General features: G+C 39.2%; 1 protein-coding gene across 3 annotated transcripts in view; it reads right to left on the bottom strand.

Annotated features, from left to right (window-relative positions):
• Positions 1-25,062, bottom strand: part of med12 (mediator complex subunit 12) — a 174,840-nt gene that overhangs the window by 75,960 nt on the left and 73,818 nt on the right. For all 3 annotated transcript variants that reach the window (XM_072270757.1, XM_072270758.1, XM_072270759.1), the window contains exons 14-22: positions 20,697-20,786; positions 19,275-19,445; positions 16,555-16,699; positions 11,660-11,778; positions 11,094-11,237; positions 8,322-8,485; positions 3,250-3,381; positions 2,097-2,324; positions 1,127-1,271 (exon numbers count right to left, since the gene is read on the bottom strand). In XM_072270757.1, coding sequence (XP_072126858.1) covers positions 1,127-1,271; positions 2,097-2,324; positions 3,250-3,381; positions 8,322-8,485; positions 11,094-11,237; positions 11,660-11,778; positions 16,555-16,699; positions 19,275-19,445; positions 20,697-20,786 — 1,338 coding nt within the window. The remainder of the gene's footprint in view (positions 1-1,126; positions 1,272-2,096; positions 2,325-3,249; positions 3,382-8,321; positions 8,486-11,093; positions 11,238-11,659; positions 11,779-16,554; positions 16,700-19,274; positions 19,446-20,696; positions 20,787-25,062) is intronic.

Raw genomic sequence — 25,062 nt, 5'->3', positions numbered from 1 at the left:
CAACTCAGTAAAGGATATTCTTTGGTCTGCCTGAAACTCATTGGTCTTCCAGTACAGGGAGATGTCTGTAAGGGAATACTGTTACCTGCCACAGTCTACGCTGCAGGTGTACATGCTGAGGGAAGAATTGAAACTCAGTGCAGATAATGGTAAAGTTCTGTGGGGAAAAACCACAGTACACTCCTTTTATTACTATACATGGAAGGGAAGAGTTGGCTCGGAAAGCCCTTCAAACAACAAAAGGGACATCACTGCAGGGAGCCATGAAAGTAATAATAGTGTTTTGGTTGCAACTTTTTTTTTTAAAAGACTTAACACTACTGAGTGCAACGACCATGAATGTGCAAAAGCAATATACACGAGCCTAATACTGATTCCCATCACTATAAAACTATATTGAAGTGACACAATGATATTTCATTTAGACCTAAATCGAAAACCTAAGATGGAAGTCTCCCGTTGTTCCTTTTTGAATGGGTATTAGTTCCAGCTTCTCCAAATGAAGAGTCAAATATTGACCCTTGATCTTAAGACAATTTAAACAAACAATGGACTCAACATTTCGGAGCAGTACACTGAACATTAATACACATTTAGTGCACTGCTCCCAAGTACACACTCAAGATAAATTACCAACACACCTTTAAGAGTGAGCATAATACATTGAACGTAAGGAACGAGGAAAATATTAGTAAGAAGCCACTGAACTTTGAGATCACAATCCAGCCTCCTCAAAATATTCTTAGTCTCTACCCTTCTACAGGATTCCAACCAATTGTTTCAAAAATCACCCTGATAAGCATTTTCTTTAAAGTCATCATCCTTCGAGTGACAGTTCAGAGTCATCCATAAATTAACTGTCATCATTTCAAATGTGCTGCTAATTTCAGCCAGACCAGTACTTCAGACAAACCCCATCCCCCCCCCCCCCATGCAATCTCTGCCGGCCAACACCATTCACTTTCTCCTTTGCTTTAAATCATCAGCCAGATGATTTCGCCAAGATTTCTTTGTGGCAGCAAGTACAAATAAATGTTAACCTGTGAACAAGCAGACAAGTTAACAGACAAATTTAACCTCAAGGTGATCAAAGCTTCAAGATCTATATGATGGAAAGAATACTTACATCAACATTGCACAGAAGATCATTGAAGCCGCAAGTTCCATTATTGGACGAACAGCATAGTGCCTTAAGAACGCCAAGCCACTCTGCACTGAGAGCCTTGCAATAGGCAGTCAGTTCTGCACACAGGATGGCAATATCATTCACACTAAATTAAAAAAAATAACAAAAGATTGTATAACAACCTGCAAAGAAAATGATCTATCTTTAAAAAACCAAACATGTAGGTTTACACACACCAGAAAGGCAACAGCTAGCTATTTTGCTTTTGCTTAATTTTTATAGTCAGCAGACTCATGTCTATATAGACTAATAAACCATCCATCCTTCATCCAAAGTCCATAGTTAATTAAAAATCCCAATTATTAGTAAAAGCATTAAAAATATTAAAGGAGAATGAGGTACATTGGTGATTTGAACTGCACAATTCTCCTGTTTCTGCTTCAGGCTTTAATTCAGTCCAAACCCTTGACAAAAACATTTTCAACTGCATGAATACCTGTGTGCAATGACAAGAGCCTCACAATTAAGACTACATATTAATCATTGTTCTATTCCTGAGCAATCAAATTATTTACTTGGTTAAACACAAAATAATTCCATAAAATTAAAAATTTAAGGTCAGCTCATAAATGAACATAATCTTCAGAAGCAACTAATATCCAGTCCAACTTCAATGAATCAAAATAAATCTGACCACTCCAATTTACATTATTCATCAACAAATTATCTGTTCTATCTCACAGAATGCATTGTTGTGAAGAATTGGATATAATAGACAGTAATAACAGGTCAAGGTCAAAACGCTACCTTGCTGCATGTATCAACCCCACTTTGTTTATTAGCTTTCCAAAAAAGGTGATCCAGTTAAGTTTTGATGTGTTTTGTCAATTGATTTTCAATACCAATTTTAAAAACTGCCGAAGCTGCTTGCTAAATTATTCCTCAAGTATAAATTCAGTCAGGCTCTTACCGATCAGGGTCATGATGCCCCACACAGACATGCATGAGCGCATTGCAAACAAAGCTGTAGCGATTGGCTGGATTGTCATTCAGGATTTTACCAAGCATGGAATAGCTGAAGTTATGTGCAGAAGGGTTTTCAATGGCATCAATCATGAACTCAGGTTCCCAGAGCATGTTTGAATCAGAAGGATCAATGTTACTGTAGATGGTATTCTTGACTTTGGAACAGGCATCACTAAAAAGTTAATTGGTAAAGTTTTAAATGTAATTAAAACCCGTTGCAAGATGATGAAAAACTCAAATGACAGACTGTAATCAACAATTCATGCAAATAGCTGTAACCCAAGGTCCACATTTCACTGAACTTAATTCTTACTCTGCTACTGGGACAGATCATATTTCCAGCACATTTCTGAATTATGTACACAAAAAAAAACAAATATTCTGAAATCCTGACAGAATTTAATGCATTAACTCATTTTCCTTTCTGTGGGGCAGTCTATTTTACCATTATATGTGCACAATAGATGCAATAAGATTTACAGTCCAAATGGTTGCCCTGCTCGTGGAAATATGTGGTTAAACCAGTAAAAGCTATTACATTTATAAGGGAATGAGGAGAGACCTTAAAGAAAATGATTAAGATTATGAATGGCACAGATGAGGTGAATGATAACAGACTTTTCCCGAGGCTAGGGAGTTTAAAACTAAGGGGTCATAGATTTAGGGTGAGAGAGGAATGATTCAAAATGGACTGAGGTGCAACATTTTTATGCTGAGGGCGATTAACATATGGAATGAGCTGCCAGTGGAACTGGTTGAGGCAGGTACAATAGTGTCATTTAAGAAGCACCTGGATGGGTACATTGTGGTGGTGGAGCTTGAAGGAATATGGGCCGAATGTATAAAATTGGGATGAAATAGGTTGGCGTAGACAGGTTGGGATGAAGGGCTTATTATCTGTATTATATTGCTCTAAGGCCTTTTCCAGCAGGGAATAACAATTCTGGAAATATCTAGAAGCTAAATCAACTTGAATGTTCAAACATATTTACAAATTCAGGAAAAATATCTTCCATCCACATCATTAGAACCCTTTTCCCAACCCTTACATCAAGTTAATGACAATCAGTCTTTGGCAGTGCTTCTATAATTCTTACCCAAAGAGCTCGCCAAACTTGCTCTTTAAGTGACTGCAGGAGGTGTAAAGATCATAGAGGTAGGCAAGGATACAGCGCTCCGCAGAAGAACAGTCTGCTGGGTTAACACCATGTTTCACAACACCACACAAACTGAAAGGAAAACAAATCCACTTAACAACACTTTCTTGAAAATGTTTTATTTGAAGAGTAACACTTAATAGTAAAGTCTATTTTCCTTTCATTAAGCAGAAGAGTTGAAAAGAAGTGACAACTTTTGTACAGTGATGATTTAGAACTCAAGTGTGAACTCCTCTATTAGAATATAAACAAAAAAAATTCTGCAGATGCTGGAAATCCACAGTAATACACACAAAATACTGGAGGAACTCAGCTGGTCAAGCAGCATCTATGGGGAGGAATAAACAAATAGCACTTCAAGCCAAGACCCTTCATCACACTGTATCTATTAGAATATCATGATTTTTATATTTCATTCTCTGAAAAAAATCAAGGCTGCTAGAAAAGTTCTTACAAAAGTTCTGACGTAGCGCGCTAAGGTTTAAAAGCAGACCACCATATACAGTGGCCATCGTTGTAGCGGACATTGTCGGAGTGGACTGAGTCAGAGTGGGACGGCTTTGGCTCAACAGGCTTCGGCGAGAACAGGCAGAGGCCAGGGTAGGTTCCAGTGAGTTCTTTGTTCAGATTGTTTAGAGCAGAGAGAATGCCAGGCAGGATGTTGGAATGCTTCTCTTGCAGGATGTGGGAAGTCAGGGAGACCTCCGGTGTCCCTGACAACGACACCTGCAAGAAGTGCATCCAGCTGCAGCTCCTAACAAACCGCATTAGGGAAATGGAGCAGGAGCTGGATGACCTGCGGATCATTCGGGAGAGTGAGGAGATTATAGATAGTAGCTACAGGGAGGTAGTTACACCAAAGGAGCAGAGGACAGGAAATTGGGTCATTGTCAGGCAAGAGAAGAGGAAACGGCAGGCACGGCAGGGTTCCCCTGTGGCCATTCCCCTCAACAACAAGTAAACTGCATTGGATACTGTTGGTGGGGGTTGACTTACCTGGGACAAACTGCAGTAGCCGGATCTCTGGCACTGAGTCTGGCTCTGCAGTGCAGAAGGGAGGGGGAAAAAAGAAGAGAGCGGTAGTGATAGGAGACTCAATAGTTAGAGGTGCAGATAGGAGGTTCTGTGGTCGTGACAGAGAATCCAGGATGGTTTGTTGCCTCCCGGGTGCCAAGGCCAAGGATGTCTCTGATTGCCTGCATGACATTCTGAAGTGGGAGGGTGATCAGCCAGATGTCGTGGTGCACATCAGTACCAATGACATAGCAAGGAAGAATGAGGAGGTCCTGGAGAGTCAGTATAGAGAGCTTAGTAAGAAGTTGAAAAGCAAGACCTCAAGGGTGGTAATCTCAGGATTGCTACCTGTGCTACGTGCCAGTAGGGTAAGAATAGGATGCTCTGGAGGATGAACAAGTGGCTGAGGAACTGGTGTAGGGGGCAGGGTTTCAGGTTTCAGATTTCAGGATCATTGGGACCTCTTCTGGGGCAGGTGGGACCTGTACAAGAGAGACGGGTTACACTTGAACTATAGGGGGACCAATATTCTTTCAGGGAGGTTTGTTAGTGCTACTAGGGAGGCTTTAAACTAGATTTGCAGGGGGATGGGAACCAAAGTGCCAGAGCTGACAGTGTGGCTGAGGTGAAAATAAATGATGTTAAAAGTTCAAGCAAATCCGCTAATAGAAAGGTGGTGAGTGGTGGTAAAAATCTTCTGAGGTGTATATATTTCAATGCTATGAGTATTGCGGGGAAGGCGGATGAGTTGAGGGCGTGGATTGACACGTGGAATTATGATGTTATAGCAATTAGTGAAACTTGGCTACAGGAGGGGCAGGACTGGCAGCTTAATATTCCAGGGTTCCGATGTTTCAGATGTGATCGAGGCAGAGGAATGAAAGGTGGGGGAGTAGCATTGCTTGTTAGGGAAAATATTACAGCAGTGCTCAGGCAGGACAGATTAGAGGGCTTGTCTACTGAGTCCTTATGGGTGGAGCGGAGAAACAGGAAAGGTATGGCCACATTAGTGAGATTGTATTACAGACCACCCAATAGTCAACGAGAATTGGAAGAGCAAATCTGCAGAGAGATAGCAGGCAACTGCAGGAAACCTAAAGTTGTGGTGGTAGGGGATTTTAATTTTCCATACATTGATTGGGACTCCCATACTGTTAGGGGTCTAGGTGGTTTAGAGTTTGTAAAATGTGTTCAGGAAAATATTCTAAATCAATATATAGAGGGACCAACTAGAGGGGATGCAATATTGGATCTCCTGTTAGGAAACGAGTTAGGACAAGTGACGAAAGTCTGTGCAGGGGAGCACTTTGGTTCCAGTGGTCATAACACCATTGGTTTCAACTTGATCATGGAGAAGGATAGATCTGGTCCTAGGGTTGAGGTTCTGAACTGGAAGAAGGCCACATTTGAAGAAATGAGAAAGGATCTAAAAAGCGTGGATTGGGACAGGTTGTTGTCTGGCAAAGATGTGATCGGTAGGTGGGAAGCCTTCAAAGGAGAAATTTTGAGAGTGCAGAGTTTATATGTTCCTGTCAGGATTAAAGGCAAATTGAATAGGAATAAGGAACCTTGGTTCTCAAGGGATATTGCAACTCTGATAAAGAAGAAGAGGGAGTTGTATGACATGTATAGGAAACAGAGAGTAAATAAGGTGCTTGAAGAGTATAAGAAGTGCAAGAAAATACTTAAGAAAGAAATCAGGAGGGCTAAAAGAAGACATGAGGTTGCCTTGGCAGTCAAAGTGAAGGATAATCCAAAGAGCTTTTACAGGTATATTAAGAGTAAAAGGATTGTAAGGGATAAAATTGGTCCCCTTGAAGATCAGTGTGGTCGGCTATGTGCGGAACCAAAGGAAATGGGGAAGATATTAAATAGGTTTTTTGCGTCTGTATTTACTAAGGAAACTGGCATGAAGTCTGTGGAATTAAGGGAAACAAGTAGTGAGATCATGGAAACTGTACAGATTGAAAAGGAGGAGGTGCTTGCCGTCTTGAGGAAAATTAAAGTGGATAAATCCCCGGGACCTGACAGAGTGTTCCCTCGGACCTTGAAGGAGACTAGTGTTGAAATTGCAGGGGCCCTGGCAGAAATATTTAAAATGTCGCTGCCTACAGGTGAGGTGCCGGAGGATTGGAGAGTGGCTCCTGTTGTTCCGTTGTTTAAAAAAGGATCGAAAAGTAATCCGGGAAATTATAGGTCGGTAAGTTTAACGTCGGTAGTAGGTAAGTTATTGGAGGGAGTACTAAGAGACAGAATCTACAAGCATTTGGATAGACAGGGGCTTATTAGGGTTTGTGCGTGGTAGGTCATGTTTGACCAATCTGTTGGAGTTTTTCGAGGAGGTTACCAGGAAAGTGGATGAAGGGAAGGCAGTGGATATTGTCTACATGGACTTCAGTAAGGCCTTTGACAAGGTCCCGCATGGGAGGTTAGTTCGGAAAATTCAGTCCCTAGGTATACATGGAGAGGTGGTAAATTGGATTAGACATTGGCTCGATGGAAGAAGCCAAAGAGTGGTAGTAGAGAACTGCTTCTCCGAGTGGAGGCCTGTGACTAGTGGTGTACCACAGGGATCAGTGCTGGGTCCATTGTTATTTGTCATCTATATCAATGATCTGGATGATAATGTGGTAAATTGGATCAGCAAATTTGCTGATGTGAAGATTGGAGGTGTAGTAGACAGTGAGAAAGGTTTTCAGAGCCTGCAGAGGGACTTGGACCAGCTGGAAAAATGGGCTGAAAAATGGCAGATGGAGTTTAATACAGACAAGTGTGAGGTATTGCACATTGGAAGGACAAACCAAGGTAGAACATACAGGGTTAATGGTAAGGCACTGAGGAGTGCAGTAGAACAGAGGGACCTGGGAATACAGATACAAAATTCCCTAAAAGTGGCGTCACAGGTAGATAGGGTCGTAAAGAGAGCTTTTGGTACATTGTCCTTTATTAATCAAAGTATTGAGTATAATGGTCACCAAATTACAGGAAGGATATAAATAAGGTTAAAAGAGTGCAGAGAAGGTTTACAAGGATGTTGCCGGGACTTGAGAAACTCAGTTACAGAGAAAGGTTGAATAGGTTAGGACTTTATTCCCTGGAGCGTAGAAGAATGAGGGGAGATTTGATAGAGGTATATAAAATTATGATGGGTATAGATAGAGTGAATGCAAGCAGGCTTTTTCCACTGAGGCAAGGGGAAAAAAAAAACAGAGGACATGGGTTAAGGGTGAGGGGGAAAAGTTTAAAGGGAACATGGGGGGGGGCTTCTTCACACAGAAAGCGGTGGGAGTATGGAATGAGCTGCCAGATGAGGTGGTAAATGCGGGTTCTTTTTTAACATTTAAGAATAAATTGGACAGATACATGGATGGGAGGTGTATGGAGGGATATGGTCCGTGTGCAGGTCAGTGGGACCAGGCAGAAAATGGTTCAGCACAACCAAGAAGGGCCAAAAGGCCTGTTTCTGTGCTGTAGTTTTCCTATGGTTTCTATGGTTTCTGAGTGTAAATTGATGAATAATTGTTACAAAACTCCTTAAACTGACAGCAGTCTGTGTCACAAAAGCTATTTCCTATTCTTTGATGTCTTCCAATCATGCATTATTTTCACAAAATTATGGCAGTAACAAATACATAAATAATATTATTGGAAGGCATAATGGCTACTATATTAATTTTTCTTAACTCATTGCTTAGAGGCCATACTTATTCCAATGTCAGAGGAATGTAATAATGTGCCAGCACTACACTTAGTCTCAAATTGTTATATGTTATATGGAGTATTTTAAGATTTAAAGAGAATTGCATATAATTTTTTTCTTAACCAATGATAGTGTAACATACTTCTCTCTCTACCTTTGTCACTTTCCAAAGGGAAACATTTCTTTTTAGAAGGCCTAGCAATTTAAAACAGGGGATTTGATCACTTCCTGTCAAAGTATGCCTTCTCATATTTACAATTCTCAAATATCTACCAGAGAAAAAGTTAATAAATCTTACCCCTCAAATACTTGTGCGGTCTGGTCAGGATTGAGGATAAGGCAGGAATGGTAGCGCCGTAAGACTGCCACAATGCACAAGCACAAACCTGTTGTGTAGCTGCCAACTAGACTAGAAGACTTCAGGAGTAACTCTGCTTCCACTACACTCAATTCATTCAGCAACTGCAAAAAAAATGCCAGAGTCAGAAGGACAAAACACCATTACCTCATTAAAATAACATTAGGGATATGCCATTACTAAAAACAGCAGTACCAATAGAACATAAAGGGTGGAGCTTAGGAGACAATGGCACCTAGCTGTGCCTCTTTCGCTTGCATCTTCGGAAACAGCTCTATTTCTATCTTTAATATCTCTATTTTTCCCTTTCAGGGTTCATTTGAAGACCCTGACTTGGAATTACATACTGTTCTTTGCGGGAATGGAACCCGCTCTTGGGTCTCATGACTGGCTGTTATTCAATATCCCAAGGAGATGGCCTAGAAGACTAGCACGCCTTCAGGGTTCCGGGATTTCGTAGCTCGGGAGGCAGGCGGCCTTGAGGTTGGTGCCTCCGCAAAACCTGGTGTGTTGTGGGAGTACACGGAAGATCAACAGCAGCTAGTTGGCTGCTGGCTGTGTGCCCAGAGTCCTGAGTTATTTGGGCACAGAGCTCGGAAAAAGCGGCACAACAGACTTTTAACATCATAAATTAGTGAGTTGTTTGTTAGGTCTCCCCTCTCACTGTGAAACGGGGACACCCTTTTTTTCCCCTTATTAGGGCAAAAGATAGTCTGTGGTATGTCGAATTAGTAGTCCTTGGGGTACTGCATGGCTGTGTCTTTATTGATGCTTTGCTGCACGCTTGAGTGCTCAGTGGGGGGGGGGTGCCAATGCTCTTTATGCTGCTGTGGGGGGGGGATCATTGCTTTGCCGCCACTTACGCGTGGGGGGGGGAGCAGGGGGTGCTTTGGGGTTCTAACATTTAACTGCCATTCATTCTTTGGGCACTCCTGTTTTTCGTGGATGGTTGTGAAGAGAAAGAATTTCAGAGTGTATACTATATACATTTCTCTGAAATTAAATATACCTTTGAAACTTTTGCAACATAAACATCCTAGGTGCAAATTACATGACCTCATGTGCAGTATAACACTTACTCTATTACAGATCTACGAAGACACTCAAAAATATTTCCAGTGGCTCTATTTCAGGGAAAGGTTATTTGAAAGCTGCCACAGCACTTCAATTTTCAGGTACATTCCTCACCGTGGAACTAAAACACACAGTCGTAGGATTCCTACCATCAATTCTCAGGCTGCAAAGCTGATACCTTTTTACTGATCTCCCTAGCACTGAGGTGCTAATGGGGCTGGGAAATATCAAACATGTTGCCTAAATCAATATAGTTATTCTGATAATGACATGACCAGGTCAAAATTAGGCTCCACTGTAATGCTATTCAGTGATGAACAGCCTCAAAAATTGGCAAATCCCAGACAGCAGATTCAGGTCACAAGTGCAGTTCCTGTGTAAGAAAAAGGAAGCGAGGAAAGCAGGCTGGTTTGCAGGTGCGATTGAAATGCAAAGCCCTTAGACTCACCAACCCACACCCTCCCCCAACACAACTCCTGACTATTTTATTATCAAGTGTACAGTCTCTCGAAAATAAAGCTGAAAACCTTAGAGCAAGGTTGCAGTACCAGGGGGACATCAGGGACAGCTGTATATTTTGCTTCATGGAAACATGGCTAATCCCTGCCATTAAGGACACAATATTGCAGCCCGAGGGCTTTATCATCCATCATAAAGACAGGACAGCTGAGTCATTTAAAGGTAGAGGAGGTGAGTATGCTTCATGGTTAACCTGCTGTGGTGCACAGAAGCAGCGGCTCTGTCTCAATCCTGCACACCTGACCTGGGACATCCAGCGGTCAAGTGTTGTCCATTTTATCTGCCAAGGGAGTTTTCTGCCACCATCCTAGCAATGGTGTACATTCCACCTCAGGCCAATGTCAGGTGGGCACTCGGGGTGCTGAGCACCATGATCAGCAGACATGAAATGGTGTACATTGACGCCTTCCTTATAACTGTGAGAGATTTCAACCAAACCAGCTTGAAGTTATCACTGAACAACCACCAGCAACATATATTCTATGGAACAAGAACAGCCAATATAGTTAACCACTGTTTTCCCACCATCAGGATCGCTTACCATGCCATCCCATCAAAAGCTATGGATGAATCAGGAGACTTGTAGTCTGCTGAGAGCTAGATCTGTGGTATTCAAGACCAGTGATCCAGAACTATACGAGAAGTCCATGTACTTCTTACAGAAGGCTATTTTATGAGCAAATAAGCAATTCTGATTGAAATTAGAGATGGAATCGAATGCGCATCAGCTCTGCCAGGTTTTTTGAATGGATAAAAAAACCCATATACAAGACCTCTACTTTTTTTTTCTTTTGCTCTCTATTTGCAGTTCTTACTTAATTTTTAAAAATGTATTTCTTAGTGTAATTTATATTTTTTTATAATACATTGCAACGTACTGCTACCATAAAACAACAAACTTCAAGACATATACCAATGATATTAAACATGATTCTGAGCATCCTGGCACTAACCAACTGCACTCAACTGAGCAAGTGCATCAGGTAGGAGTGAACAATTGACGTTCAAAGGATTGCAACCTAGCTGCATTGGTATTTTCTGAAGAAGCGAAGCAAAAAATCAAGTTAATCCACTTCCAGAAACAAATAAATAATTCCAAGAATGCAAGCAAACTAGTACCTGAATAGCAAAATCTATTAATCCACTGATATTAAGGGAATACTCCATCAGATCGAAAATAAATTGTATGTGCTGAACAAGAGGCAGATGATAGGACATTCCCAAGGCAAAACTAGTGATTTGTTCTAGCACATTCCGTGACACCTGCCACAAGAGAACAAACAAGTTATTAAACAAAATTATTAACATGATCTTATTGAATGATGGAACAGCAGTGGCATGTCAAATGGGACACTCCTATTTGAATGTCTTTTAATCTTATTTAAGAGACATTTCCTTTTCACTGATGATTATCAGCATAAACAGCCAAAATGCAAATAGCAATCTGGACATTTTTCAGAGAATTGACTACAAAGCTTTCTTATTTAGAATCTAGGCTTCTAATAAAGAGTAAGATTCAATGAGACAGGAAAAACAAAGGTTTGCCAAATGATACCAGCCCAGATTATACAACACCTACCCTTAAAAGCCATCTTACATAACTTATAGTTTCACTTATAGAAGACGAAGCAATCTTCTAATTCTTGTAATGCGGTTCAATAGTCTAAAATTATCTTAACCCTCACCTGAGAGGTAACTTGATGTTGATCAAAATGTGAAAGATGCTGAAATTTGGCAAATATATCTTCTGCTGTAGGAAATGCTTCTGGTTTATTTTTTTTTCGCTTTTGTCCTTCCTCTCCACCTATACATGCAAGAAAGTTCACTGTTGCTTTACATAGCTCTGCTCTAAAGCATACATGAAACAAAGAAAAGACCATATATTTCCCCAAGTCAGTTCCACAAAACAAAGAAATCATAGTCTATAGGTCTACAATACTACTTTTAAAACCCTTTCTCTCAAATTCTTTAGTACACAAGAATTTTTCAGCCTCAACAATGAATATGCAAAACAAAAGCACAGAATCATCAGGAGACATAAAACAGAAATTCTCTTAATAAAGAAATTCTTAATTCTATCTTAAATGGCTGCCTTTACCCCAAAGTTGTACCAGAGTCCCATATTCTGTAGCCAATACCAACTTGGTCTCAGGAAATTCAATGAAATTACCTTTTATCCTTTACCACCACATTGAGAAAAGATAAATTTTATTTCACTCTCTCATGGGACAACTCCACACCCACCACCATCCAATAACCAATCCAGTGAATCTACACTGCCCTGACTTCAAGCTAGAAATACTCTTCTAAAGCCAAAATAGCGTTCACCATTCCTTAACTACCTGTACAACTGCAAAAAGATTGTATCTTCCTTTACAATTATGCCAACATATCTATTTGAAGACCTTAATGTTTGCTGTACCAGCAATTCCCAAATCTGCATTCCAAGATCGCTAAGTATATAGCATACTAGTTTTTCACCATTTGAAAAACATGCACATTTTATCCAATTTTTTTTGTCAATCACCTCACATTTTCCAAAATGTAGACGGATCGCAAACTGTTGCAAGAAGTATAATGTTGTTATAGCAGGCAATTTTAACTTTCCACATATTGACTAGGATTCTCATACTGTAAAGGGATAGAGGTTGTCAAATGTTTTCAGGAAAGCTTTCTTAATCGGTACATAAAAGTCCCAGTGAGAGAATGTGCATTACTTGACCTGCTAATAGGGAACGAAACAGGGCAGGTGACACAAGTTTATGAAGGAGAACACTTTGAATCTAGTGACCACAATGCCATTAGTTTCAAAGCAAATATGCAAAAATATAGGTCTGGTCCGCGGGTTGAGATTCTAAATTAGAGAAAGGCCAATTTTTTGATGGTGTAAGAAAGGGTCTGGCAAGTGTGGACTGGGACAGGCTGTTTTTTTTCCAGCAGAGACATACTTGGTAAATGGGAGGCCTTCAAAAGTGAAATTTAGAGAGTACAAATGCCTGTCAGAATAAAAGGTAAGATAACAGCCTTGGTTTTCAAGAGATATTGAAGCGCTGGTTAAGGGGGGAAAAAAGGTGCATTGCAGGTGTAAGCAGGTAGAAAGAAATGAGGTGCTTATGGAATATACTGAAGGACTAAAAGAAGGCACGAGGTTGCTCTAGCAGACAATGTGAAGCAGAATCCTAAGGGATTCTACAGATATGTTAAGAGTAAAAAGGATTGCAAGGGACAAAATTGGTACTCTGGAAGATCACAATGGTAATCTATACGTGGAGCCAAAAGAGATGGGGGGGACATCATAAATGTGTTTTTTGCATCTGTATTTACTCAGGAGACAGACACAGGCACAGAGTCTATAGAAGTAAGGCCAAACAGCATCAACTTCATGGACTCTATACAGATTACAGAGGAGGTGTTTGCAATTTTGAGGCAAATAAGGGTGGATAAATCCTCAGGGCTTGACAAGGTGCTCCCTCGGACCCTGCAGGAGGCAAGTGCAGAAATTGTCAAAGCCCTAGCAGAGATATTTAAATCATCCTCAGCAACAAGCGAGGTGCTGAAGGAATGGAGAATAGCTACATTTTATTCCACTGTTTAAGAAAGGCTAGAAAAATAAACCAGGCAATTATAGGCCAGTGACTCTGACAACAGTAGTGGGAAAGTTATTAGAAGGTTTTACAAAGGAGCAAATATATGAGCATTTGGCAAGACATGGACTGATTAAGGATAGTCAGAATTGTTCAGGGCATGGCAGGAAGTGTCTAGCCAATCTTGTAGAGTTTTTCAAGGAAGTTACCAGGAAACTTGATGAAGTCAAGGTAGTGGATGTACCCTACATGGACTTTAGCAAGGCATTTGACAAAAGTCCCACATGAACGATTGGTCAAGAAGGTTCAGTTGCTCAGTATTCGAGATAATGTCGTAAACTGGCTATGGGAGAAGCCAGGGAGTGGTAGCAAATGATTGCCTCTCTGACTGGAGGCCTGTGGCTAGTGGAGTGCTGCAGGGATCAGCATTGGGTCCATTACCTATATCAACGATCTGGATGACAATGTAGTTAACTGGATCATCCGACTTGCAAATAACACCAAGACTGGGGGTATAATGGTTAGCGAGAAAAACTCTCATGGTTTGCATAGGGATCTGAACCAGCTGGGAAAACGGGCTGAAAAATGTCATATGGAATTTAATGCAAACAAGTGCGAGGTGTTGTACTTCAGTAGCACCAACAAGGGTAGATCTTACACAGTGAATGGTAGAACACTGAGGAGTGCAGTAGAACAAAGGTATCAGGAAATACAGGTCCATAACTCATTGAAAGTGGTATCGCTGGTAGATAGGGCCGTAAAGAAAACTTTTGGCACATTGGCCTTCATAAATCAAAGAATTGAGTACAGAAGATGGGATGTAATGTTGAAGTTGTTTAAGATATTGGTGAAGCCCAATTTGGAGTACTGGGTGCAGCTCTGGTCACTTGCCGACAGGCAAGATGTAAATAAGGTTGAAAGAGATCAGAGAAAATTTACAAGGATGTTGCTGGGTCTGGAGGACTTGAGTTACATGGAAAGATTGAATTTATTCCTTGGAACATAGAAGATTGAGAAGAGATTTGATACAGGGATACAAAATAATGAGGGGCAGAGATAGGGTAAATGCAAGCAGACTTTCCACTGAGGTTGAGTGGGACTGCAACTAGAGGTCATCGGTTAAGGGGGGAAAGGTGAGAAGTTTGAGGGGAAACTTCTTCACTCAGAGAGTCATTAGAGTGTGGAATGAGCTGCCAGCACAATTGAGGCACATGAGCTCAATTTCAGCAACTAAGAGAAATTTGGATAGGTACATGGATGGTAGGGATATAGAGGACAATGGTCCCACTGCAGGTCGATAGCAGTAGGCAGTCTAAATAACTCGAGACGAACTAAATGGGCTTAAGGGTTTGGTTCTGTGCTGTACTCTTCTCTATCTCCAACTATGTTGCCCACTTTACATTTCACATTTCATTCAGCTATCTATCCTGTAGACATGCTAATGCCATTTCCAATCCCAAAGAGTTAGGTTTTATTTAGCTGCCTCTTCTACAGCAAGCAAAGAAAGCTTTATTTCTAGACTGAGCAGACCAAATTGAATGAAATCATTGGGAAACGGCAAGAAAGACCAGGCAACTTGCACCATCAAAAAAGTTATCAATGGCTATACAAAGTACCTTTTAAGCCATAGTGTTATAGATTATGATACGCCGATTTTCTATTTAAGAAATTAAATAATACACTTCTTTTGCATATTTATTGTATTAAAATAGTTTCTGGATAAAGTATTCACTTTAATCATTGTTTAGAAAAAGTTACCTCAAAAATTAAAATTAGTTCTAATGTGAACTTCTTCCAATTCTGAAGACTGGAGATATGATTCCACAGAGATAAACATAGATCTGGGTACATGGAGCAGAGTCACAGCTAGATCAGCCATTATCCTACTGAATAGCAGAGCAGACTCAACTGGCCAGATGGCTTACTCCTGCTCCTACTATGTATGATTTTTATGTTTAAGAAGGCACTTTAAAGATTGATCGATTAATACAAAAATTGTTGGATTAAAATTCCAAAAAAAATGACGAGAGTTAAATACTCTAAATGTGGCCTAACCAAAATTTTATACAGTTAGTCCTGATGAAGGGTCTCGGCCTGAAACGTCGACTGTACCTCTTCCTAGAGATGCTGCCTGGCCTGCTGCGTTCACCAGCAACTTTGATGTGTGTTGCTTTTATACAGTTGCAATATTATCCACTTTCTATTTTTCCAGACCAAATAGCTCAGCAATCCATGAATTAGCCCTAATTAGATCAACAGTGCCTCTTTTCATGCCTAGGATTCCATGTCAACAATTCAGTGCTGTACTGCAGATAGCCAAGTGTCAAAGATCCAGCTTTCATATCTGACATTAAACAATGTAATGCCAAAAATTCCTGCATGACAGATTGCTTGGTCTGCATCATGCACACTCCTGAAGTTAGTACACTATCAATTACCTTTCCATATGGGTATTATCAAGCACAGACCACCATCCTATCATTCTTCACCTCACAATGTATTAACATTAAAAGGTGTAACATTATCAACCACAATGCCTGCAGGCTTTCAAGTCAAAACTTTCAAGTTTTTAAGTTACCTATCTTTAATCATTTACAAGTAGGGGAAGCATTTGGTCCCTGGGTCCTAGTTAAAAAACCAGGAGAGAATATGTGCTACGGTTATCCACTGATTCCACCAGTGAAGTACACATAGTACACAATGAAGTACACAATGCTACACATAGCTGATGCATTTAAACCCATAATAAATTCATTCTCTCTCACACAATAAAGGCCACTTTGGAAAGGTCACATTCAGTACCCATGAAATTAAATTATGTAAGAAATAGATTTCTACAGTTGATGAGTACTGAACATATCTATATCCAAGAAAAAGCTGCCAATCCTCACCATCCTGGAAACACTGCCAAAGATACTTGTGATAAGTATGAACATGGATCTAAGGAAATCATACAATAAAACTGCAATAGTCAACACCTCACACACACTGCCTACCAGTTTCAGCAGTGCTCTTCTTGTTCAAAACTTTCAAGATGTCTTTGGTTATTTTTTTAATTACATGTCGAGCTTCATCTCGCTGCTTGCCAACACCATAAAGAACCACCAGGCGCTGATTACATTCATGACTTGCCGATTCCTCCTGTTTCCATTAGTGCAGTCCGGGTTGAAGAACAAACAGAAAAAAAAACACAGAAAAGCAAACAAAACATGTCAACACAATCCTAAATTTGTTGAATAAATAACAGCTTAACTTTTAAACCCCATTAATAAATAATTCAATGTATATGTTAAAAACAAAAAAATCCCCAGTGAATCTTTTGGGCAGAGATCATACACACCTTAAGCCATAGTGAAGGTGACCAAATTTGTTTTGCAAAGGACCTTCACAGCCAACTAGGCAATGAAATTGCAGTAGCATAGGTATACATTCTTTTACCCAAACAAAAATATACTATACTTTTCCTAGTTCAGTCCTTAAATTATAATAAGCAAGAACATCCATACTTACTAGCTACTTCTGATCATTTGCAGTTTAATATATCTGGAGATTCTGTATCAGGCATTAAAAGCAGCTGACCAATAAGTCAGATTAGATACATTATCATTTTATAGACATTTAGGAACATTATTGTAGTAGGTAAGCAAACTTGATTTAGAAAAGGACTAAAATGTCATGTGTGTAATGAGATAAATCTGATGATGCCAGCTAAATAGGTTAAAAAAAACACTTATATTGCACCTTTAACATTGTAAAGCATCAGAAGGTAATTCATAGGACTACCATACAAAAATTAACTAGATTATAAATCATGAGATATTCATCACCATTATGTGCCCTGTTGTATGATGTGGGTGATCATGGTCTTTCACCTGTCTTTCATCTGAGAAGTTCTAATAAGCTCTTCAAAACTTCTGCCTGTCCATCCCTTAATGTAACTCACAAATGTCATGTGCTGTCCACTGCACATAACATTTTTATTCCATCAATTTTTTCCTGTCACTGTAAGATGTTCAAGTTTCTGTTTACTCAGTGCAGCTCCCAGAAATTCCAGCTGCAATTTCCTGATTGATGATATCAACTCTCTTCTTATTCCGGCTTTTCCTAACACTTCCTCATTTGTTACTCTGTCCTTCCATGATATTTTCATTTTCCTGTCAAAAGCACATTTTTGCAGCTCCAAGTCCTCCCTCATTTTGCTATGATATTGTCCAACATTCACTTCTGTATGTTAGTGTGGAATACACTTAGCATCGCAACACTAGTTTCATACCCATAAGCAGTTATGTTACTCTTTAGTATCTTGCTCATATGCTTGAAGTAATGCTAAATACTTAAAGTAATACTTTAAGTAATGCTAAATATAAAGTTAAAAACAGGAGTCACATTGGGAGGAAATGCCATAGATCTCGTACTCAGTAACTGAGGTAACAACTATCTAGGGTGGAGTAATTAAAACAAGAAACCCTAGATAGGCCACTATGAGAAGAATGCAGACATTTACCAGTGCTATTGCACTACAAAAAAACACAGAATGTAATGGTGGTACATAGTGTGAAAATGAAGGTTGAGATTTTAAAATTAGGATGCTGAAGTAGCTCAACAAGAGATGACTGGCAAAGCAAACTCAGTCCATCGTACGATATAGTAAAAAATTGGAAAGTGGAAAATTTTGATCAATCCCAGTCAATTGGTATTCATTACAACATTTCAATAACCTGAACCTACAACAAGAGACAAATAAGAACTATTCACATTTCTTTTTTCTTTCAAGTATTCTGTTGTAAGACCCATAGGAAAGAACAACAGTGGGAAAGGATCAAGCTTGGTTTTAACAATTAAAATGTCAAAAAGCCGTTAGCTTTTCATTGTGAAGAATGGCTAGATGGCTCAACAACAGAAAGTAATTGCCACTAATATTAGAACGATCTCATCAAGACAAAGTATTTTCAAACATTTACTCTCATTATTCAGCCATTTTCCAACTAGTGCTTTTAGCAAAAACCACCGACCAAATACAACAAATTCTGACCTATTCTGAAAAACAAAAAAATGCAGATGTTGTAAATCTGAATTGAAAACAAAACTTACTTCAACTCTAGCAACAACTGAGAATAAAAAAGCTGAAGTCTCATAAACCTGAAAGATTAATGCTGTTTCCCTCTCCAACTGACCCAATGACCTTTTTTTAGATTTCCTGCCTAGCTTTGCAAAGGCCAGCTCTTCTATCCAAAAAATGGGCATATCTGTGCCCTGATTCATCAGAAACCCAGCCTGAACTAAAGGCTAGAAAGTCAAATTAGACATTACTCTTTAAAAAAGTACACAATAATATTTTACAAGTATAATCCAGCCCTACTTTCAGGAAAATATGCACATTTTTAAATTATAAACCTCATAACAATGGATGAAAATAACTGTAAAACAAAATTGCAGCAAAATGTCCAGTTTTCAACCTTCTCCCTGGAACTATTAGTTTTCAGCAGGATACAAGCATTCAAAAGATCTCTTAGACGATGCTTGTACTACCAAGTTATACACAAATAAGTTCCTTCTCAATGACTCAATAAAATTTAATGAATTACCACTATCATCAGAGATTCTGGCACATCTATCCAGATCCCAGACAATGCAGTTTTACACCTTATAATTTTTCGTAACAGAAATTAATTTAAAAAAACAAAAATTTTCAGCAAAATAACCCTTAGCACTTCACCTGAGGGATAGGAAAGTGTGTTGCATATTGTATGTGCCTGGGTTGTTCATACGGTGAAGGAAATGCATCATTCAATTTTTCTTTCTGTATTAGTTTCATGTCTTTTTCTGAGGCAGGTTTCTCTGGAGATGGGCTGGCTTTGGATTCACAGTGCATTGGGGGAGAAAACACCTACAAATTGATGAAATGAAAAATAAATCAATTAATTGAAACTGTAAGCAGATGTAGTACACAATATTTTATCCAACTGAATTTCAGCTTCAATAATTGCTCCTCTACCATGCCACTCCCCACATCATGTTGCTCTCACCCAAACTCTTCCTGAAAGTCATCCACAGTTCTTGATTTCTACTTATCTGTGATATTCCCATTGTCAAGGAGAGATTATAAACTCCCACATGAAGAATACCTATTTGAATGAAGTAGTTGAGAATAATGGTAGTATAGGACATAAGGAAATACTTATATATAAAAGAGGCAAGGAAGGAAGAAACCAAAATATATAGATAGAAAGAGTAAAATTAAACGGCACTTCTAATTGGGAAGCTTTCAACTTCATTATCCAACAACCAAATCAATACAAATAATTATTAGGTTGACATAGATGAGATCAGAAATCAACTTTCAAAGTTATCATGTTTATAATGTATAGATAATTCTACTACAATACATGATTTAGGTTCCAAAGAAACCTCACATTATAGAAAGTGCCATTAACAGGCTTCCAAGCACAGATATGAACGTTTTTTTCCAGTAGCAATATAACCAACGCAGTCTGCATAATACAACTAGTTTTCCTTAATCTATCAATCATATTATAACCAATTTATGTTATGGAAACTGGCATTATAGCAGAACAATCTACACTAATAAGCTTTTACTAAACTGCAAACATACTTTTATGATCACTGATTATTGATCCATGTGTGTAGAGTTTCCAAAAAAAAATCCTTTATCCACTTAATATAGAGCTGCAGCCATATGTTGCATTATCACCCTGCAATCCCATTACTACATCTGCTTAGCAGTGAATCATATTTCATATTGTGTGGAAGAATTTCACAACTGCTTTAGCTTTCTTATGTTCAAGCTTGATTAGCCTTTATAGAGGAATGAATACTGACTTTAAGTACACAGGTGGTACAACACCTTGTTTTCAATAATTTTATTTTGATATGAAATAATTTATTTCTGTTGGTGTGCATTTTCATAAAATCCAAAATCTCGTTATAGATTCTATGTGATCTTCCAAAGAACAACAACATTTAAATAATATCTTTTTCTAAACAATGAACACTTTAGTATACCAGCAAAAATCTAAAAATATTCATTTCTGCAAACAAGGATGAGAGGGAGCAAGATACACATAAACCACAATGAATAACATAAAATTGTACATGCAAAACAATAAAATAAACTTACAGCAAAATCAGCACTAAAATCACTTTTAACATCTTCAAAAATGGCACTGGAGTTGTGATCTATGTCCATACTTTCTGGTAAGCCTGTATCCTGAAAAGAAACACAATGGTATTCCATATGAGATTTACCCAAGATTTTTAAATCTGCTTGTCCTTGTTGATCATTGATTATATTAAAAATGCAATCAAAGACAGGAGATGAAGCGCATCCAATATCCTATCTGAAAATGAAGCCCTACTTTCATTGCAAAGCATGAGAATAACACACAAACACAATGGTGGAGGAACTTAGCAGGCCGGACAGCATCTATGAAAAAGAGTACAGTCAATATTTCGGGTCAAACCAAGCATGAGAACAGCAAGGCTGCGTCCATATTTGCAATAAGGAGCCGTGACCAGTTTCCTGGAAGAACAGGATGGGTAAAATGGAATTGAAAGAGAGAATACAGATTCCAAACAGATACTCTCTAGTATCTTCTTTGGAGTGAAGAGGTTATGGGTTTAACAATTAACTTGCTCAAGTTCAGCAGAGTTGACTAGCTGTTGGTCTTGTTAAAAATGAGCCACCAGCCCATTTCAGAGATGGCCATTTTAAACGGCTATACTTAAAAAAAAATGGTATTATACATAAACAAACAGGAATGCTTATGAAATATTTAGGAATGGTTATGTGCATCTGCAGTTTTAAAAAGGCATAGTTCTACCTTCAACCAGTTTTAATGATAAGGCACTGTGCGGACTCATTGAAAGTGTTGCAAAGATATTAAATTTCTATTCAAAAATAATACAGTACTAGCCTATCATGCTTATTTTACTGAAAATTAAAGAAAATTAATATGTAACTTCACATTCAAATTTGGCATGTATTGATAGAAGTAATGTACATTTATAAACTAATTACTGGACACATGGAGAAATAATTCCTGACAATCACCCTGCTGCTCATATTTTAAAAAAAAATACAACAAATGGCTAATAACAGGGAAAATATAAAAGCTTTGGCAGCAGTCTATCAGAGCTGATCCATACCATCTTTTGGAGAAGAACCTGAAGGCAGAAAGTACTCATTTGGGGCATTTCAATGTTCATCATCTGTAGCTCTGGTAATAACAATATGAACTGTGAAAATGCAATCAGACCGGAGATGAAGTGTATCCAATACCCTATCTAAAAATGAAGCCCTACTTTCATTGCAGTGCCTTGAAGAAAATAATGACAAAACAAAGAGATGGAATAAACTTGACCTTAACATCGCCAAACTGCCTGCTGCATGTGACCGATGACAACATAGCTTTTGCAGAGATGAAGTTCCACTTTCAGATTTGTGGAACACTGGTGCTGTGTTAAGTAAAAAACAGAATCTGTTTCTCAAAACCAAGCATGGATCAGATTCTATCAGCCTCAATGGAAAATGAAATTCATCACAACAAAATCTGTTATCCCATAAGCCTGGCATATCCCTCAATCCTCCATTACTGTAAAGGAAGATGACCATGATTCAACTGAGCATACAGGATTCACCAACGAGTATTAGTTTGAAAAAGCTTATAACAATACTATTAATTGGAAGAAACACAGCTGAACGGTCTCACAATGAACCAGACGAAAGCCTATAACCATACCAATCAATAGCCTTCAGTCCAAACCTTACTACGATAATGTACAAACAAAAGACAAGTTCTGCATAATGTGTAAAGCAAAAGTGATATTAAGATCAGAGTTGATTAAGTGTGCCAATGAAGTGCAGGCTGACCATTCCTCACAGCACATAAATGGCTCCTCTGGGGAGAGAGTTAAGAGCAGCAAATTTCTGGGAATGCACGTAACAGATGATTGCACTTGATCTCTCATCACCACCACTTTGGTCAAGAAAACACTGAAGCATCTCCAGTTCCTGCAGAGATTGAGGCGAGCAAGGCTCAATCTCCCACACTCCCCCACCCCCAATTCTAACCAATGTTTACACGAGCGCCATCAAGAATCCACTGATCAGCTGCGTCCCTGTCTGGTATGGGAATTACAAGGCATATGACCACAAATCCCTACAGAGGATGGCAAGGAGTATTGTCCGGATCATTGGAGTTTGTCTTCCACCCATCAGGGGTATTTATCCAGAGTACTCTGCACACCGGGTCCTTAGTATCATCACGAATCCCTCCCATCTATCCAATAACCTCTATGATCTCTTCCCATTAGGCAGGAGGTACCATAGCATTAGGACAAGGACAGTTAGCATGGGAAACAGCTTCTTCCCACAGGCCGAGAGACCATTGAACTCCCTGCCAACACACAGGTCTCATGTATAAATGCCAGTAATGTTATACTGTATACTTTTTTAAACTTTTATCATAAATGCACCTTATTATTTGTTAATTTATTTGTGGTAAAGTTACTTTATGTGCTGTGTATGCACGTTATACATACTGCGCTGTGTACATTGGTCCAGAGGAATTTTTTTTCAGTTGGCAACAGTTTCATTTGCACGGTTGAATAACAGTAAAACTGAACTTGAACTTAGCATCATAGAAATTTACTCAAGCAGCGGCTTTGAGACAATTTTATCAAAGGACAGCCATAAAAGGGCTTTTTAATGCTATTTAGGAAACAATAAAAAACCTCTCAGACATAAAAAAATTCCCTAGGAAATTAAATGACTACCACTTTTACTAGGTGAACTATTGTCAGTGGGCGAGCTATCTATTCATAGAATCATAGAAATCTACAGCACATTACATGCCCCTTGGCCTACAATGTGATGCCAACCATTTTTTCAATATATGTATATTGCAATCAATTTATTTATTTATTTATTCTCTTTGCTAGATATGTATGGCATTGAACTGTTGCTGCTGAGTTAACAAATTTCACGACACATGCCAGTGATAATAAACCTGACTCTGATGTAACCCACTGTAGAAACTACCTAGAATTACCCTACTGCACAGCCCTCTATTTTTCTAAGCTTTATGTACCCATCTGAGAGTCTCTTAAAAGATCCTATTGTATCCACCTCTACCACCCTTGCCGCAGTGCATTCCACGCACCCACCATTCTGTGTGGAAAAACTTACCTCTGACATCCCCCTTGTACCTATTTCCAAGCACCTTAAAACTATGCCCTCTTGTGTTAGCCATTTCAGACCTGGGATCAATGCCTCTCATCATCATATACACCCCTATCAGATCACCTCTCATCCTCTGTCACTCCAAAGAGAAAAGGCTAAATTCACTCAACCTATTCTCATAAGGCATGCTCCCCAATCCATTCAACATCTTTATAAATCTCCTCTGCACTCTCTTTAAAGTATCCATATTCTTCCTATAGTGAGGTGAACAGATCTAAACACAGTACTCCAAGCAGGGTCTAACTAAGGTCTTATATAGCTTTAACATTACCTCATCACTCTTCAACTCAATCCCACAGTTGATGAAGACCATCACACCAAACACCTTCTTAACAACACTGTCAACCTGCACAGCAGCTTTGAGTGCCCTGTGGACGCAGACCCCAAGATCTCACTGATCCTCCACACTTCCAAGTCTTACCATTAATATTATAATCTATCTTCAAATTTGACCTACCAAAATGAACCACTCACACTATCTGGGTTGAACGCCATCTGCCACTTCTCAGCCCAGTTCTGCATCCTAACAATGTCCCGCTGTAACTTCTGACAACCCTCTAGGCTATCCACAACACCCCCAACCTTTGTGTCTCAGCAAACTTACTAGCCCATCCCTCCACTTCCTCATCCAGGTCATTTATAAAATTCACAAAGAGGAGGAGTCCCAGAACAGATCCCTGCAGAACATCACTGGTCATCGTCCACCATGCAGAATACGAACCATCTACAACCATCTTTTGTCTTCTGCAGGCAAGCCCATTCTGGATCCACAAAACGAGGTTTCCCTGGATCCCATGCCTCATTACTTTCTGAATGAGCCTTGCATGGAGAAACTTATCAAAAGCCTTACTAAAATCCATATACAGAGCAAATCTTCAACATTATGTACATGCATACATACATGCAGGAGTTCTTAACATGGTGCAAGCCATTTGCTGTTACTCCTGACTTCTTACGGTGTCCCTGGACCTAGCAATGAAAGTAAGGGTACTCTGTAATGTACTGATCTGAGAGTGCAAATACAGCTCTTGTCAGGCCACAATTTTCTATCAGCCAAGACTGGTTAATCTAGAGCAGCCCCATCCAATTGAATTAGGCTGACCTCTATTTTTTAAAAAATGTGGTTTATTTAGTTTAAAACTTTGGTTTAATTAACATTAAATATTTTAGTGCATGTCAATGTCAATAGAAATGTGCTAGGGAAATTCTAGGCAGTTTCTAGAGTAGGATACACCTGGGCCAA

Source organism: Mobula birostris, chromosome 10 (genome assembly GCF_030028105.1).
Source record: "Mobula birostris isolate sMobBir1 chromosome 10, sMobBir1.hap1, whole genome shotgun sequence".
In the NCBI taxonomy this organism is placed as follows: domain Eukaryota; kingdom Metazoa; phylum Chordata; class Chondrichthyes; order Myliobatiformes; family Myliobatidae; genus Mobula; species Mobula birostris.
The sequence above is the reverse complement of the archived record's forward strand: the minus strand, read 5'-3'. Positions and strand labels throughout refer to the sequence as shown.